Here is a 19,352-nt window from a genome sequence, read left to right on the forward strand (position 1 = left end):
CATGAAATATCTTGTCTTTGCCGTCTATTCAATTGAATATAAGGTGAACATTATTTGTTGTATTCTCTTTATATTTACCGTTTACACAACGTGACAACTTCACTGCTTTTGTGGTTTTTCGCGTATTTGTGTAAAAGGTGACTTTTTCCCCATTGTAATGACATCATCAAGTCAGGTGGAGCTCATTCCTGTTTAATGGTCTCCATGCCATGAAGCAGAAGCAACACAAAAGGATCAAGAAGTAGAAGCGAGTGAGGAAATATTTGTGTGAAAGACTTGCAGAACGGGGGAAATGTCCTCACCGACAAAGTCACTGCGGTGCTTCACTGTAACGAGCAGACGTCTGGAATGTAACGTGAGCTTTAGCGGAAAAGAGGTGGAGTCGCTTGAAAGGCGTGAAAACAAAGGGTTTTTTTTTTCTTCCTAAAAGCGTTCCGACGACCAAACCTGAGGGCGAAGTCGCCGAGCCGGTTCTTCACACTTCCTGTTGGCGGGGAAAACACCTGCTGGCCCTGGGCCACACCTAGACCGCGGGCAGCGCCCCCTTGTGGTGTGGCTCTCTGTGAGAAGTGTGGCGGCGGTGGTGGTGGTGGTGGTGGCGCTCATGAGCAGAGGACAGTCACACGTCAAATCAACACCTTCGCTTCCTTCCTGGCCTTTCACTGTCAAGTCTCACGGCCCCTTGTGGGCAAAGCACACACACACACACACACACACACACACACACACACACACACTCACGCACACACACTATAACGAGGAGGAGGAACCAGCATCTCTCACTACTTCCCATCATTTCCTGCAGTTTCCGTCCTTCCTGGTCGAGTGGCAAGCGGGCTTCGGCAGTCGCGGATCGGACCTTCCCGGCGCCGTTCAGCCCACTTTGGCCCAGCTGAGGAAGGCGGGGATGTCTCTGACGGGGACGTTGCGGGTCAAAGCCTTGACGCGCAGGTTGCGGTCGTCGGTGAGGAGCACCACCTCCCTCTGCAGCCTCACCGTGCCATCTGGGTGGAGGGTGTGGAGTGTGAGTGGGGCACAGAGCGAGCCGAGGCGTGTTACGTACTTCTCTGGTCCGGCGTGAAGTCCTTGGCCTTGTCTTTGCAGTAGTGGAGGCAGCAGGACAGGATGACGTCATCGTTGTTGCCCTGGCAACGAGAGAGACTTGACAACGATGGACACACATGGAAAGTACCTCACAGGCCGGCTAGTATTAAAGCATTCTTTTTAACAGCCCATTCTAAATATACTAATAAAAGAACAAAAACAAACCTAAGAAAGTCAATTAAATTGGGTGAAATGTAAGGAGAAAAAGTTGCAATGTTGACTAATAACACAAAAATGCGGGCTGTTTTTTTTTTTTAAACTGTCATTGCTCAAAAAATAATAATGAATCAAAATCAATGTTATGAATTGTGGACGTAGCTCACATCAAATATTCATCTTTCAAGTATTTTTAGGGAAAATGTTGCATATTTAGTGTGTTTGCCATATAAAAAACTAAGGTTTTTAGGACAAAAAGTGCTTAAAACAAACAAACAAAACAATGATAGAAACTTATAATCAACAGTGAAAAGTTTATCCATAGTGAAAGTTAAAAAAAAAAAAAAGAAGTTATTTTTAATACTTTTTTTTATGAGTGGGGCCCTTTTGGATCCCCAATTATTTTGGTGCGATGAAAAATAATAATAATAACAATAATGAATTAAAATCCAACGACGTATTCAAAGCTCCATTATTCATCTTTGAAGTTTTTTAGGGAAAATGTTACATATTTAGTGTATTTATATACATATAAAAACAAAGTTGTTAAAGCTGTCATTGCTCAAAAAATATCGTTTATTATAAAAATACTTTTTTTTACGGCACATTCTAAAAATACTATCTAAAAAACTAACCTAAGAAAGTCGATTTATAACAGAAATGTAAGGAGAAAAAGTTGCAATATTGACTAATAGAACAAAAATGCAGGCTGTTTTTTATTTTTTTTAATAAACTGTCAATACTCAAAAAATAATAATAATGAATCAAAATCAATGTTATGAATTGTTGACGTAGCTCACATCAAATATTCATCTTTCAAGTATTTTTAGGGAAAATGTTGCATATTTAGTGTGTTTGCCATATAAAAAAAGTAATGTTTTTTTTGGACAAAATGGGCTTAAAACAAACAAATAAAAAAATAATAAAAACTTATAATCAACGGATAAAGTTTATCCAAAGTGAAAGTTAAAAAAAAAAAGGAAATTTGTATACTTTTATAAGTGGGGCCCTTTTGGATCCCCAATTATTTTGGTGCGATTAAAAATAATAATAATAATAATAATACAAATAATTAATTAAAATCCAGGTTGTTATGATTTATTGACCTATTAAAGGCTCCATCAAATATTCATCTTTGAAATATTTTTGGGAAAATGTTACATATTTAGTGTATTTATATACATATAAAAAACTAAGTTGTTAAAGCTGTCATTGCTCAAAAAACATTGCATATTATAAAAATCTTTTTTTTTACGGCACATTCTAAAAATACTATTTAAAAAACTAACCTAAGAAAGTCGATTAAAAACAGAAATGTAAGGAGAAAAAGTTGCAATGTTGACTAATAGAACAAAAATGCAGGCTGTTTTTTATTTTTTTTAATAAACTGTCATTGCTCAAAAAATAATAATGAATCAAAATCAATGTTATGACTTGTTGACGTAGCTCACATCAAATATTCATCTTTCAAGCATTTTTAGGGAAAATGTTGCATATTTAGTGTGTTTGCAATATAAAAAAAACTAAGGGTTTTTTTGGACAAAAAGTGCTTAAAACAAACAAACAAAACAATGATAGAAGCTTATAATCAACAGTGAAAAGTTTATCCATAGTGAAAGTTAAAAAAAAAAAAAAAAGTTATCTTTAATACTTTTATGAGTGGGGCCCTTTTGGATCCCCAATTATTTTTGGTGCGATGAAAAATAATAATAATAACAATAATAATGAATTAAAATCCAACGACGTATTCAAAGCTCCATTATTCATCTTTGAAGTTTTTTAGGGAAAATGTTGCATATTTAGTGTATTTATATACGTATAAAAACAAAGTTGTTAAAGCTGTCATTGCTCAAAAAATATTGTTTATTATAAAAATACTTTATTTTTTTACGGCACATTCTAAAAATACTATTTAAAAAACAAACCTAAAAAAGTCGATTAAAAACCGAAATGTAAGGAGAAAAAGTTGCAATGTTGACTAATAGAACAAAAATGCAGGCTGTTTTTTATTTTTTTTTAATAAACTGTCATTGCTCAAAAAATAATAATGAATCAAAATCAATGTTATGACTTGTTGACGTAGCTCACATCAAATATTCATCTTTCAAGCATTTTTAGGGAAAATGTTGCATATTTAGTGTGTTTGCAATATAAAAAAAACTAAGGGTTTTTTTGGACAAAAAGTGCTTAAAACAAACAAACAAAACAATGATAGAAGCTTATAATCAACAGTGAAAAGTTTATCCATAGTGAAAGTTAAAAAAAAAAAAAAAAGTTATCTTTAATACTTTTATGAGCGGGGCCCTTTTGGATCCCCAATTATTTTTGGTGCGATGAAAAATAATAATAATAACAATAATAATGAATTAAAATCCAACGACGTATTCAAAGCTCCATTATTCATCTTTGAAGTTTTTTAGGGAAAATGTTGCATATTTAGTGTATTTATATACATATAAAAACTAAGTTGTTAAAGCTGTCATTGCTCAAAAAATATTGTTTATTATAAAAATACTTTTTTTTTACGGCACATTCTAAAAATACTATTTAAAAAACAAACCTAAAAAAGTCGATTAAAAACAGAAATGTAAGGAGAAAAAGTTGCAATGTTGACTAATAGAACAAAAATGCAGGCTGTTTTTTTTTTTTTTAATAAACTGTCATTGCTCAAAAAATAATAATAATGAATCAAAATCAATGTTATGAATTGTTGACCTAGCTCACATCAAATATTCATCTTTCAAGTATTTTTAAGGAAAATGTTGCATATTTAGTGTGTTTGCAATATAAAAAAAGTAAGGGTTTTTTTGGACAAAAAGGGCTTAAAACAAACAAATAAAAAAATAATAAAAACTTATAATCAACGGATAAAGTTTATCCAAAGTGAAAGTTACATTTTTTTTTATATACTTTTAATACTTTTATGAGTGGGGCCCTTTTGTATCCCCAATAATTTTGGTGCTATTAAAACAATAATAATAATGAATTAAAATCCAAGGTGTTATGATTTATTGACCTATCAAAGCCTCCATCAAATACTCATCTTTGAAGTAATTTGGGGCAAATTTTGCATATTTAGTCTATTAAAAAACAAAAGTTGTTAAAGCTGTCATTGCTCAAAAAATGAATCAAAATCAATGTTATGAATTGTTGACCTAGCTCACATCAAATATTCATCTTTCAAGTATTTTTAGGGAAAATGTTGCATATTTAGTGTGTTTGAAATATAAAAAAAGTAAGGGGTTTTTTTTGGACAAAAAGGGCTTAAAACAAACAAATTTAAAAAACTTAAAAAACTTATAATCAACGGATAAAGTTTATCCAAAGTGAAAGTTAAAAAAAATATATATATTTTTAATACTTTTATGAGTGGGGCCCTTTTGGTTCCCCAGTAATTTTGGTGCGATTAAAAATAAAAATATATTTTTTTAAATCAAAATCCAAGTTATTGGATGATTTGATTGGATTATTGACAAGTTCAAAGCTCCAATCAAATATTCCACTTAGAAATAGGGCTGCGCTATTTTAAGGGAAAAACCTCATTGCAATTTTTCTCTCCAAAATTGCGATTCGATTTGCGATTTTTACATTTTATACAGAAAAGAAAAACGCATAAAAACTGCGCAAATACAGAGTGAAAGAAGACGTGGTGACTGTCAACATTTTCTTGTTTCAAGGTGCCACACATTCAAACAATATGCAATCATATTTGTCTTTATGCAGACAGACTACATCATGATCTTAAAGTGACAGTAATTAGAATGGAATCATAATAAATATATAATCATCATTTACAATTGTTTGTCATTGTACTGTAAATGCAAGGTAAATAACTTCCCAACCGGCGTGATATTAACAAAACAATAAATGTAAAACCAAATGATGTCTGTCTGTAAATTAATAAATAAATAAATAGTGTTTGACTTTATGAAATGTTTGGGTAGAATTGTATTTAACAAAAGAAGTAATACAGAAATGTATCAGAGCTGTTTATCTATTTTATGGGGAAATGTAATTCATTGTAGGACTGGCAGCTAATGTTTAGGGATGATACTCGAAACCGGTTTTCCCGGTTGTTCGATAAGAAAAGAACCGAGTCCTCGGACTCGAATCCCTTTTTGAGAACCGGTACCCGTTATCGAGACCACTATAGTAAAGAAAAGAGTTGGTTCTTTATTCGAATCCCTCGGAACGAATCCCGTCCCGACCAGAAATGCTCCGTGTGACATCACAAGAAATCAGTCATGTAGCTCAGTCATTAGGCGCAGATAGGGAAAGCAGGAAAAACAATGGACCGGAAAAAGCGCTCCAAGGTGTAATAAAGTTCAAAACAAAAGGTATAATCCAATGTATAACTTTACTGAGAGATTTGAGCAGGGTACAAACACATGAAGAACACTTTTACGACCCACCGGAAACATAGCAACCACGCTAGCAACGCACCTCCTTTACGGCAGCTGACGCAAAGTTCTTAAAGCAACCGCAGCACATACATATATATACAACATATATCTCCCTTTTTTAACTTTTGTTTTTCTTTCCTTGTAAACAAAACAAAATCACACTGTAGATGTGTTGTCTGTCTAATTATAAATAATGCAGACGAGGCGTGTTGGCTGAGTTCTTGACGTTTACTTTCACGGGTGACGACATGCAGCAACACTTTTCGGGGCTACCGCGCATGCTCGTCACTCCCGTTGCATGATGGGTAGTGTAGTTGTTATATTCCCTAGCTCATAACATCTTTCCCCCTATAAAGAAATAATGTTAACTCAATAAAGCGTATTTCTTTTTTAGCTTTAACTTTTCATTTTTTAGCATTGTAACCACATTTGCAAACAACTTTTCTCTTCATAGAATGTTCTTTCAATAAAGAAATAAAGTGCAAAAATGTCAAAGCATCATAAAAAACTGTTATGTCAAATAGCAGCAGAATTGCACTTTTTGGAGAGCTGTATTATTTTCAGTTTTGTGCCCAAGGGACTGATTTTATTTAACACTATATTATTATTTATACACCTATAGTGATCACAGAGACAGCTTGTTTTTGTGTTACCTTATATATTTGTTTTTCTGAAAAATCCCACTTAATATACTTTGGGTAACAACAGTCAATATTTTTTTTTTTTTTTTTTTTTTTTTTAGGGGGGTAACAGTCAATATTTATTTATTTTTTAGATTAAATTGTTTTCTTATATAATAAAAGTGAGCTTTTGTTAAACCAAATATTGTGTGTTTTTTTCCATATACAACAACCTATCTGGACTCCATAAGAGAATCGATAAGGAATCGGTTCGATAAGAGGATTCGATAATAGACTCGAACTCGATAATTTCTTATCAAACATCATCCCTACTAATGTTATTAAAAAAGTATTGATTCTGAATCGAGAATCGTTTTGGATCTAGAAGCGATTCTGAATCGAATCAAATCGTGTGGTGCCCAAACATTCACAGCCCTACTATATTGTTTTGGAATTGAATATGAAAAATATCAAAATGGCCCCAAGCATGCTTTGACTTGTCAGTACGCGGTCGAGAATCATTTTGAATCGAATCTAATCGAATCGTGTGGTGCCCAAAGATTCACAACCCTACTATATTGTTTTGGAATAAAGTTAAAGTACCAATGATTGTCACACACACACTAGGTGTGGTGAAATTTGTCCTCTGCATTTGACCCATCCCCTTGATCACCCCCTGGGAGGTGAGGGGAGCAGTAGGCAGCAGCGTAGCCGCGCCCGGGAATCTTTTTTGGTGATTTAACCAACAATTCCAACCCTTGATGCTGAGTGCCAAGCAGGGAGGTAATGGGTCCCATTTTTATAGTCTTTGGTATGACCCGGCCGGGGTTTGAACTCACAACCTACCCATCTCAGGGCGGACACTCTAACCACTAGGCCACTGAGTAGGTTGAATTGAATTGAATATGAAAAATATCAAAATGGCCCCAAGCATGCTTTGATTTTTCAGTATGCGGTCGAGAATCGTTTTGAATTGAGAACGATTCTTAATCGAATCGAATCGTGTGGTGCCCAAAGATTCACAGCCCTACTATATTGTTTTGGAATTGAATATGAAAAATATCAAAATGGCCCTGGCATGCTTTGATTTTTCAGTATGCGGTCGAGAATCGTTTTGAATTGAGAACGATTCTTAATCTAATCGAATCGTGTGGTGCCCAAAGATTCACAGCCCTACTATATTGTTTTGGAATTGAATATGAAAAATATAAAAACGGCCCCAAGCATGCTTTGACTTGTCAGTATGCGGTCGAGAATCGTTTTGAATTTAATCGAATCGTGTGGTGCCCAAATATTCACAACACTACTATATTGTTTTGGAATTGAATATGAAAAATATCAAAATGGCCCCAAGCATGCCTTGACTTGTCAGTATGCGGTCGAGAATCGTTTTGAATCTAATCGAATTGAATCGTGTGGTGCTCAAAGATTCACAGCCCTACTATATTGTTTTGGAATTGAATATGAAAAATATTAAAATGGCCCCAAGCATGCTTTGACTTGTCAGTATACGGTCGAGAATCATTTTGAATCGAATCGAATTTAATCGCGTGGTGCCCAAAGATTCACAGCCCTACTATATTGTTTTGGAATTGAATATGAAAAATATCAAAATGGCCCCAAGCATGCTTTGACTTGTCAGTATGCGGTCGAGAATCGTTTTGAATCGAATCGAATCGTGTGGTGCCCAAAGATTCACAGCCCTACTATATTGTTTTGGAATTGAATATGAAAAATATCAAAATGGCCCCAAGCATGCTTTGATTTTTCAGTATGCAGTCGAGAATCGTTTTGAATCGAATCTAATCGAATCGTCTGGTGCCGAAAGATTCACAGCCCTACTATATTGTTTTGAAATTGAATATGAAAAATATCAAAATGGCCCCAAGCATGCTTTGACTTGTCAGTATGCGGTCGAGAATCGTTTTGAATTTAATCGAATCGTGTGGTGCTCAAAGATTCACAGCCCTACTATATTGTTTTGGAATTGAATATGAAAAATATCAAAATGGCCCTAAGCATGCTTTGACTTGTCAGTATGCGGTCGATAATCGTTTTGAATTGAGAACGATTCTTAATCTAATCGAATCGTGTGGTGCCCAAAGATTCACAGCCCTACTATATTGTTTTGGAATTGAATATGAAAAATATCAAAATGGCCCCAAGCATGCTTTGACTTGTCAGTATGCGGTCGAGAATCGTTTTGAATTGAATCGAATCGTGTGGTGCCCAAATATTCACAACATTACTATATTGTTTTGGAATTGAATATGAAAAATATCAAAATGGCCCCAAGCATGCTTTGACTTGTCAGTATGCGGTCGAGAATAATTTTGAATCGAATCGAATTTAATCGTGTGGTGCCCAAAGATTCACAGCCCTACTATATTGTTTTGGAATTGAATATGAAAAATATCAAAATGGCCCCAAGCATGCTTTGACTTGTCAGTATGCGGTCGAGAATCGTTTTGAATCGAATCGAATTGAATCGTGTGGTGCTCAAAGATTCACAGCCCTACTATATTGTTTTGGAATTGAATATGAAAAATATAAAAATGGCCCCAAGCATGCTTTGACTTGTCAGTATACGGTCGAGAATCATTTTGAATCGAATCGAATTTAATCGCGTGGTGCCCAAAGATTCACAGCCCTACTATATTGTTTTGGAATTGAATATGAAAAATATCAAAATGGCCCCAAGCATGCTTTGACTTGTCAGTATGCGGTCGAGAATCGTTTTGAATCGAATCGAATCGTGTGGTGCCCAAAGATTCACAGCCCTACTATATTGTTTTGGAATTGAATATGAAAAATATCAAAATGGCCCCAAGCATGCTTTGATTTTTCAGTATGCAGTCGAGAATCGTTTTGAATCGAATCTAATCGAATCGTCTGGTGCCGAAAGATTCACAGCCCTACTATATTGTTTTGAAATTGAATATGAAAAATATCAAAATGGCCCCAAGCATGCTTTGACTTGTCAGTATGCGGTCGAGAATCGTTTTGAATCGAATCGAATTGAATCGTGTGGTGCTCAAAGATTCACAGCCCTACTATATTGTTTTGGAATTGAATATGAAAAATATCAAAATGGCCCCAAGCATGCTTTGACTTGTCAGTATGCGGTCGAGAATAGTTTTGAATTGAATCGTGTGGTGCCCAAAGATTCACAGCCCTACTATATTGTTTTGGTATTGAATATGAAAAATATCAAAATGGCCCCCACATGCTTTGATTTTTCAGCATGATGTCGAGAATCGTTTTGAATTGAGAACAATTCTGAATCGAATCGTGTGGTGCCCAAAGATTCCCAGCCCTACTATATTGTTTTGGTATTGAGTATGAAAAATATAAAAATGGCCGCCACATGCTTTGATTTTTCAGTATGGTAGAAAAAGTTTGGTTGGTCTCACCTGCTGGCCCGACGTGTCTTCACTGCGAAAGGCGATGGACTCTAGCTGGTTCCCTCTACTGGTGAGCGCTAGGAGGCGCGGCTCCCGCGCTTCGAAGCCTTGCTCCAAAAACATCACTGCCAAACGCGCCTTCTCCTGCACGGCGCGCACGTGCGCCGCGCTGACGTTGGAGTTGCCGCGACTGCCGCCGCCGTGTCCCGGTCCTCCGCCAAAAGGCTCCTGTCCTTTAGCCAGGCCGTCCAGCTCCGTGATGACTGCAAGACGGGGGGTAATCAGTGTACGTGTCGGCAGGGTTCGACCCCGGGCTCTTACCGATGAGCGGCACCACGATGATGTACGTGCCACACTGGAGGAGTCGCTGCAGCGCCGCCAAATGGTCGATGAAGCCGTTGGTGTCTGGGACCAAAAAGAGAGGCCTGACCTCCAGCTGCAGCTGTCCACTGGTCTGCAGCACCGCCTGTAGCACACACACAGTGGGCTCACATTCAGAGGAGTTTCAAGCAAAGCTTTAACTCCTCCCACCTGGATTTTATCCCTGCGCTTCTGCTCCTGCGCCACTTTGTTGGCCAGGACGTGACGGCGAGCCTTCAGGCGCCTGATGTCGCTCTCGCTGTCCCCCGCCTCCTCCTCGTCTTCCTCGCCGTCGGACGCAGACAGAGACGACTCCGCCTCCACAATGACATCGTCCGTCTGTCGCCCAATCAAGATTTTACCATTTTAATACGTGTGTCCAAGAGGAAAACATAGGAAAATTGGTAAAAATAATGAGATTTTTCTACATCGCAATGCTACTACTACTCAATGTTATACCATTTTATGGATTACATTGTAGTGCAGGGGTCACCAACCTTTTTGAAACCAAGAGCTACTTCTTGGGTACTGATTAATGTGAAGGGCTACCAGTTTGATACACACTTAAATAAATTGCCAGAAATAGCCAATTTGCTCAATTTACCTTCAACTCTATGTAATTATTAATAATTAATGATATTTACACTTAATTGAACGGTTTAAAAGAGGAGAAAACACCAAAAAAAAAGACAATTACATTTTGAAACATGGTTTACTTCGACTCTTTAAAATTCAAAATTCAACCGAAAAAAAAGAAGAGAAAAACTAGCTAATTCGAATCTTTTTGAAAAAATTTAAAAAATAATTTATAGAACATCATTAGTAATTTTTCCTGATTAAGATTAATTCTAGAATTTTGATGACATGTTTTAAATAGGTTAAAATCCGATCTGCACTTTGTTAGAATATATAACAAATTGGACCAAGCTATATTTCTAACAAAGACAAATCATTATTTCTTCTATATTTTCCAGAATAAATTTTTTTAAAGAAATTCAAAAGACTTTGAAATAAGATTTAAATTTGATTCTACAGATTTTCTAGATTTGCCAGAATAATTGTTTTGAATTTGAATCATAATAAGTTTGAAGAAATATTTCACAAATATTCTTCGTCGAAAAAACAGAAGCTAAAATGAAGAATTAAATTAAAATTTATTTATTATTCTTTACAATAAAAAAAATAAATTTACTTCAACATTGATTTAAATTGTCAGGAAAGAAGAGGAAGGAATTTAAAAGGTAAAAAGGTATATGTGTTTAAAAAATGTTGTATTTTTTTCTCTAAAATTGTCTTTCTGAAAGTTATAAGAAGCAAAGTAAAAAAATGTATGAATTTATTTAAACAAGTGAAAACCAAGTCTTTCAAATATTTTCTTGGATTTTCAAATTCTATTTAAGTTTTGTCTCTCTTAGAATTAAAAATGTCGAGCAAAGCGAGACCAGCTTGCTAGTAAATAAATACAATTTAAAAATTAGAGGCAGCTCACTGGTAAGTGCTGCTATTTGAGCTATTTTTAGAACAGGCCAGCGGGCTACTCATCTGGGGCCGTACTTATCAAGCTTCTCAGAATTACTCCTAAGAAGTCTGCTAAGAGTTGACTTAAGAGTAAATAAATTATTCGCTGAAAGCTGCACTTAAAAGTTAGTTATCAAGCGTCTTACTCACACTTTCAGCGAAGTGTAGGACTGAATCTTAAGTGTCACACTCAGAGCTGAATTACGACATTACTATGTGCCGTAAACGGAATTTTAGGTGACGTCATTTCTGTGTCCATAGAAATGACCAATCACGGAAGGGAATCCCTTGTCTAAGAATAAAGAAATATCTTGGAAATATTTAAGTGGACAATGGGAGTGTATATTTTGACAATAAACTACAAAATAATACAAAACAAACTAGTCCCCGCCGGCACTCACGCTACCGCTCCCTCTCTTCTATCGCCCACACACTCACTGACGTCACTCACCTCACGGCCACACACATACGCTACTGTCATAACATTTTCTTTCCAATTCATTAATTAGGCAACTGATTTGAAAGTGGTGTGGGTGGCTCTATATATACTAGCCCACTGCAGACACATGCAGAAATCAACAAAGAATCGAAAAGTATTAAATCTGTGACAAAAATAATACCCGCTCTGTCTAAACGATACCGTTTGATCAGCTGCTCGTCATCAAACAAATCCAGAACATCGTTCCGCTCCCTGAACGTTCGGCGCACGTCTCTCTCGCCTCAGTGCCATCCCCTGCTGGCAACTCCTAACCACTTAAGACACCTCTGAAGGTCTCTTAAATATCGTGGAGAGTAGGAGTGATTCTTAGACTTAAGAACGTTGATAAAAAGCTTTTATTCTTAAGTTTGAGAGTAGGACTACATTTCGCAAATTCTCAGGACTTAAGTGTAAAATGGCACTCTAAGAAGCTTGATAAGTACGGCCCCTGGTCCTTACGGGCGACCTGGTGCCCGTGGGCACCGCGTTGGTGACCCCTGTTGTAAGGTTTCCTGGTGAGGAACATTAAAAAAATAATAATTCTGGGCTTACATATACATTTTGCTTGACAGTATACCGGCCTCAAATGATTGCACACTCTTGGCATTCTCTCCATAAGCTTCAAGAGGTAGTCCCCTGAAATGGTTTTCACTTCACAGGTGTGCTCGAAGCTCATGGAGAGAATGTGCAAAGCAGTAATCAGAGCAAAGGGTGGCTATTTTGAAGAGACGAGTATGTAAAACGTGTTTTCAGTTATTTCACCTTTTTTTTTGTTAAGTACATACAGTGGTGATCAAAAGTGTACATACACTTGTAAAGAACATCATGTCATGGCTGTCTTGAGTTTCTAATCATTTCTACAACTCTTATTTGTTGGTGATGTAGTGATTGGAGCACATACTTGTTGCTCACAAAAAACAATCTACAATGTAAATAGTCATGAAAATAAACCACTCAGTGGCCTGGTGGTTAGAGTGTCCGCCCTGAGATGGGTAGGTTGTGAGTTCAAACCCCGGCCGAGTCATACCAAAGACTATAAAAATGGGAGCCATTACCTCCCTGCTTGGCACTCAGCATCAAGGGTTGGAATTGGGGGTTAAATCACCAAAAATGATTCCCGGGCGCAGCCACCGCTGCTGCTCACTGCTCCTCTCACCTCCCAGGGGGTGATCAAGGGTGACCTAGTGTGTGTATGACTATCATTGGTACTTTAACTTTTTTTTAGAGATGTCCGATCATGGCTAATGATATTCCGATATTGTCCAACTCTTAATTACCGATTCCGATATCAACCGATACCGATGTGTACGGTGGTGGAATGAACACATTATTATGCCTAATTTTGTTGTGATGCCCCGCTGGATGCATTAAACAATGTAACAAGGTTTTCCAAAATAAATCAACTCAAGTTACGGAAAAAAATGCCAACATGGCACTGCCATATTTATTATTATTGAAGTCGCAAAGTGCATTATTTTTTTTTAACATGCCTCAAAACAGCAGCTTGGAATTTGGGCGGGGTTGAGGTGGGGGCGGGGGGGAGATAGCGGGGGGGGGGGGGGGGGTGTATATTGTAGCGTTCCGGAAGAGTTAGTGCTGCAATGGGTCCTGGGTATTTGCTCTGTTGTTTTACGGTGCGGACGTTCTCCCGAAATGTGTTTGTCATTCTTGTTGGGTGTGGGCTCACACTGTGGCGCATTTTTGTAACAGTGTTAAACTTGTTCATACGGCCACCCTCAGTGTGACCTGTATGGCTGTTGACCAAGTCTGCCTTGCATTCACTTATGTGTGTGTGAAAAGCCGTAGATATTATGTGACTGGGCCGGCACGCAAAGGCAGTGCCTTTAAGGTTTATTAGCGCTCTCTACTTCTCCCTACGTCCGTGTACAAGGCGGCATTTTAAAAAGTCATTAATTTTACGTTTTGAAACCGATACCGATAATTTCCGATATCACATTTTAAAGCATTTATCGTCCGATAATATCGGCAGTCCGATATCGGACATCTCTACTTTTTTTTTTTTTTAAAGAAAAGGCATTGAATGAGAAGGTGTGGCCTGTACTGTGTGTGTCCACATGCCAAATATGGGTGGATGTGTCACCTCCTTCTCTGACAGAGAGTCCTGCCTGGTCTTCACATCCACAGAGTTGGGTGGAGGAGGAGCCACGGAGATGTATTTGCCTCCTTTGAAGGCCAGCAGGGGTTCTTCCTGTCCGCACAAAGCCTCCAGGAAGTACTTGAGCACAGTCACTCTCTTGCAGTCTGCCGCCATGGCCTGAGGGGAGACGGGGAGGTTATTGACGAGGCGCCAACGCACGGGTTGAGTCCTCCTACCACCTCGTACCGTGTCGGCGTGCCGGTCGACGTAGCACGGCTCCTGCGGCGCCGCCAGCAGGGGGACGAAGCCGGCCAGCAGCCTGTCCTCCTTCAGCTGCAGCACGCTCAGCTCCTCGTCTCCCTCGCCGTCGTCCGTGTCCGCCTTGTAGAGCGGCGCCTCGCCGTGGTCCACGCGGGCCAACACGTTGCACAGGCTGGCCAGGCACTGCCACACGTCGGGGCTGCAGCTGCACCGGGCGGCCGGGGGCGGGGTCAGTCACCACGGCAGGGAAAAAGGGAAGGGACGGCGAGTAGGACTTACTCCACACTGCAGGGGGGCGGGTTCCACTGGTCCGGGTGTCCCAGCATCCAGTCCGACCACACCTTGATGCTCGGCAGGAGTTCTCGGAGGTCCGCGGGGAAGTCCGACACCTTCACCAGACCCTCCAGCTCGTTCTCCGTCTCCTCCTGCTCTTCCTCCGACATGGCTGCAGCAGCTTAACGTTCCCCCAAAGACACTCCAAAATCTGGCGTGTGTCGTACCAAACATCAGGTGTCATGAAAAGTGGCGTACCTGAAGGAACGTCCCTCAGCAGCTCCGTGCAGCGTTGCACCATCAGCGCAAACATGGCCAGGCCCAGCGCCGTGCTCTGATCCTGCAGCAGCGAGCGGGTTTCTCCTTCGTCTCCTGAATGACGGCCACGGCAAGTTCAACCGTGCACCAAGAGCTGTGTGTGTGTGTGTGTGTTTCTGCCCTTCTTGAGACATGAAGAAGGAAAAGTATCTTCCATATGAGGAGGTGTGAACAAGTGATGACATCAATCATGGTCCCAATAACATTGCATCTAATAGAGAGCCAAATACTAGAGTCCGTGAACATTGCTCCAAAGTCAGGATTTGTTGTTGATTTAACGCGCATACAAAAGTATACGTTGACAGGTGCACCCCCTGCTGGTGACATCTATCAAAAGGAGGGTGGTCCCAAAAAGGAGTGTGTCGCTTTTAAAAGTGCTCCCCCTCTGGTCAACATATGAAATAACAAGTGTGTGTAAGAAATTGAAATGCGCCCCCTTTGGCCAAAATTAATAAAAATAAATATGTATAGAGACATACTGTAATAACTTGAAGTAAATAATGAAGATTAAAAACCAATTGCAAACAAAAAATACAAATAAATGAACTAAAAGCAGTCTTTTTCTAACAATGTGTCAACTTTTTTCTTATAAAATTGGGAACAAGTCCTCATATTCTTCCTGTTTCTGAAATATTGCAATATTTTCTCGTAAAGTTATTACTTTTTTATGTAAAATTATTACTTTTTAACGCAAAATGGTGACATTTGTCATATAAAATTCTGACCGTTATCACAATATTGACAATTTTTGTTGTTCTTGTAAAATAGTGACTTTTTTGAGTAAAATTATGGCTTTTGTCCTAATTTTGCCAAGTAAAATTCAGATTTTTATTATAATAATGCCAACATTTTTAAGTTTTCTTATAAAATTGTGACTTTTGTCGAGTAAAATGATTACTTTTCAATGTAAAATGGTGACATTTGTCATATAAAATTCAGACTGTTATCACAGTAATGGCAATTTTTGTTGTTCTTGTAAAACAGTGACTTTTTTGAGTAAAATTATGGCTTTTGTCATAATTTTGCCAAGTAAAATTAAGATTATTATTAGAATATTGCCAAAAAATAAGTTTTCTTATACAAATGTGACTTTTCTCTTGTAAAATTGGGATCAATTTCTCATTCTTTCTGTTTCTGTAATATTGCAATATTTTCTCTAAAATTATGACTTTTTTTGTAAAATGATTACTTTTTAATGCAAAATGGTGACATTTGTTATATAAAATTCTGACTTTTATCACAATATTGCCAATTTTTCTGTTGTTCTTGTTTAATAGTGACATTTTTGGAGTAAAATTATGACTATTGTCCTAATTTTGCCGGCAAAATTCCGATAAGAGTTATCTTATCAAATTGTGACTTGTCGAGTAAAATTACGACTCTTTTCATAAAATTGCCAAAATGTTACGTTTTTCTTGTAAAATTGCGACTGTTATTGAGTCAAATTCCAACTTTTATCATTATAGTGCACAAATGTTCAGTTTTTCTTGCAACATTTTGACTTGCGTTGAGTAAAATGACGACTTTTATTAGGCATTTTTCGGAAGGTCTCAAGAAGGTAATCAAATACAAGAAAGTGTGTGTGTTACCTCGACTGAGCGTGTTGTGGATGATGAACATGTTGATGGTGACGATCTGCAGCATGTGTGTGCTGCCCAGCAGCGAGGGACCGTGCTGGAGCAGCGCCCGGAACTCCTGCAGAACCCGCCTGGCCACCCTGGGGAAAGACTCCATGCTGTGCAGGGAGGACGTGTGCGATGTTAACATTCAAAAGTGTCAAAAGCAGGGGCGCCCATTAGGTCGATGGCAAGGGTGTGTCAGTCGACCGCCAGGCAGGCATTAAAAAAAATAGACCTAAAAATGACCGACGTCACTTGATTGACATTGTGAGATGACGCTGGCTGCTGCCAGATCACTATTAAGAAAAAACGACCGACAGGTAGGCGAGAAACACTTTTTATTTCAACCTGCCGTCAAAACTCTAAAGACCGACTGCACAGTTCCTATCTTCACAATAAAAGCCCTGCTTCATCCTGCCTGCGCTGGCAAAATAAGAGTCTCAAAAAGCTGGCGCGCACAAGCTAGCAAGCTACGGAGTTTTCTGCCAATCCATTTCTTATAAAGTGTATAAAAAGGAAGCTGGACCAATAAGATGGCAAAAAGCAAGCACTTTTATGTGGTATTGGACATTTGAAAACATGGACGTTATCATCAACTACTGTCTGATTCCAATCAATGCAAGTCATCACAATCAGGTAAGAACTAGGGATGTCCGATAATGGCTTTTTGCCGATATCCGATATGCCGATATTGTCCAACTCTTTAATTACCGATACCGATATCAACCGATACCGATATCAACCGATATATACAGTCGTGGAATTAACACATTATTATGCCTAATTTGGACAACCAGGTATGAAGATAAGGTCCTTTTTAAAAAAATGAATCAAATAAAATAAGATAAATAAATTAAAAACATTTTCTTGAATAAAAAAGAAAGTAAAACAATATAAAAACAGTTACATAGAAACTAGTAATTAATGAAAATTTGTAAAATTAACTGTTAAAGGTTAGTATTATTAGTGGAGCAGCAGGACGCACAATCATGTGTGCTTACGGACTGTATCCCTTGCAGACTGTATTGATATATATTGATATATAATGTAGGAACCAGAATAGTAATAACAGAAAGAAACAAAATCCTTTTGTGTGAATGAGTGTAAATGGGGGAGGGAGGTTTTTTGGGTTGGTGCACTAATTGTAAGTGTATCTTGTGTTTTTTATGTAGATTTAATAAAAAATAAAAATAATAAAAAATAAAAAACGATACTGATAATAAAAAAAACGATACCGATAATTTCCGATATTACATTTTAACGCATTTATCGGCCGATAATATCGGCAGACCGATATTATCGGACATCTCTAGTAGGAACATCAACTTACAAACCCCAAAAGCAGTGAAGTTGTCACGTTGTGTAAATGGTAAATAAAAGAGAATACAATGATTTGCAAATCCTTTTCAACTTATATTCAATTGAATAGACTGCAAAGACAAGATATTTCATGTTCGAACTGGAAAACTTTGTTATTTTTTGCAAATATTAGCTCATTTGGAATTTGATGCCTGCGACATGTTTCAAAAAAGCTGGCACGTGTGGCAAAAAAGAGTGAGAAAGTTGAAGAATGCTCATCAAAGACTTATTTGGAACATCCCACAGGTGAACAGGCTAATTGGGAACAGGTGGGTGCCATGATTGGGTATTAAAGCAGCTTCCATGAAATGCTCAGTCGTTCACAAACAAGGACGGGGCGAGGGTCACCACTTTGTCAACAAATGCCTGAGCAAATTGTTTAAGAACAACATTTCTCAACCAGCTATTGCAAGGAATTTAGGGATTTCACCATCTACGCTCCGGAATATCATCAAAAGGTTCAGGGAATCTGGAGAAATCACTGCACGTAAGTCATGATATTACGCACCTTGGATCCCTCAGGCGGTACTGCATCAAAAAAGCCACATCAGTGTGTAACAGATATCACCACATGGGCTCAGGAACACTTCAGAAAACCGCTGTCAGTAACTACAGTTGGTCGCTACACCTGTAAGTGCAAGCTAAAACTCTACTATGTCATTTATCAACAACACCCAGAAATGCTTCGCTGGGCCCGAGCTCATCTAAGATGGACTGACGCAAAGTGGAATATTGTTCTGTCGAGTCCACATTTCACATTTTTGAATATAAGTTGAAAAGGATTTGCAAATCATTGTATTTATCTACAATTCACACAACGTGACAACTTCTTGTCCTCATGAAAGAAAGGGATGTATATGTGTGAAACATGCTTGTATTATCTTCAAACACCTTTAAAGGCCTACTGAAATGAATTTGTTTTATTTAAACGGGGATAGCAGATCCATTCTATGTGTCATACTTGATCATTTTGCGATATTGCCCTATTTTTGCTGAAAGGATTTAGTAGAGAACAACGTCGATAAAGTTCGCAACTTTTGGTCTCTGATAAAAAAAAACCTTGCCCCTACTGGAAGTAGCGTGACATTGTCAGTTGTTCACTCCCTCATATTTTCCTATTGTTTTCAACGCAGCTAGAGCTATTCGGACCGTGAAAGTGACGATTACCCCATTAATTTGAGCAAGGATGAAAGATTTGTGGATGAGGAACGTTAGAGTGAAGGACTAGAATGCAGTGAAATACATATTTTTTTTCGCTCTGACCGTAACTTAGGTACAAGCTGGCTCATTGGATTCCACACACTCTCCTTTTTCTATTGTGGATCACGGATTTGTATTTTAAACCACCTCGGATACTATATCCTCTTGAAAATGAGAGTCG

The 19,352-nt window shown here is 38.0% G+C and overlaps 1 protein-coding gene across 1 annotated transcript in view; it reads right to left on the bottom strand.

Moving 5' to 3' along the window:
• Nucleotides 1–95: 95 nt before the first annotated feature.
• Nucleotides 96–19,352, bottom strand: part of smg6 (SMG6 nonsense mediated mRNA decay factor) — a 37,563-nt gene continuing 18,306 nt past the window's right edge. Inside the window, exons 9-18 of the mRNA XM_062046932.1 lie at nt 16,583–16,728; nt 14,934–15,047; nt 14,682–14,856; nt 14,388–14,607; nt 14,145–14,318; nt 10,219–10,386; nt 10,009–10,153; nt 9,697–9,950; nt 1,064–1,145; nt 96–1,004 (exon numbers count right to left, since the gene is read on the bottom strand). Of these exons, the coding sequence (XP_061902916.1) occupies nt 874–1,004; nt 1,064–1,145; nt 9,697–9,950; nt 10,009–10,153; nt 10,219–10,386; nt 14,145–14,318; nt 14,388–14,607; nt 14,682–14,856; nt 14,934–15,047; nt 16,583–16,728 (1,609 nt within the window). The 3' untranslated portion in view covers nt 96–873. The remainder of the gene's footprint in view (nt 1,005–1,063; nt 1,146–9,696; nt 9,951–10,008; nt 10,154–10,218; nt 10,387–14,144; nt 14,319–14,387; nt 14,608–14,681; nt 14,857–14,933; nt 15,048–16,582; nt 16,729–19,352) is intronic.

Source organism: Entelurus aequoreus, linkage group LG05 (genome assembly GCF_033978785.1).
Source record: "Entelurus aequoreus isolate RoL-2023_Sb linkage group LG05, RoL_Eaeq_v1.1, whole genome shotgun sequence".
In the NCBI taxonomy this organism is placed as follows: Eukaryota; Metazoa; Chordata; class Actinopteri; order Syngnathiformes; family Syngnathidae; genus Entelurus; species Entelurus aequoreus.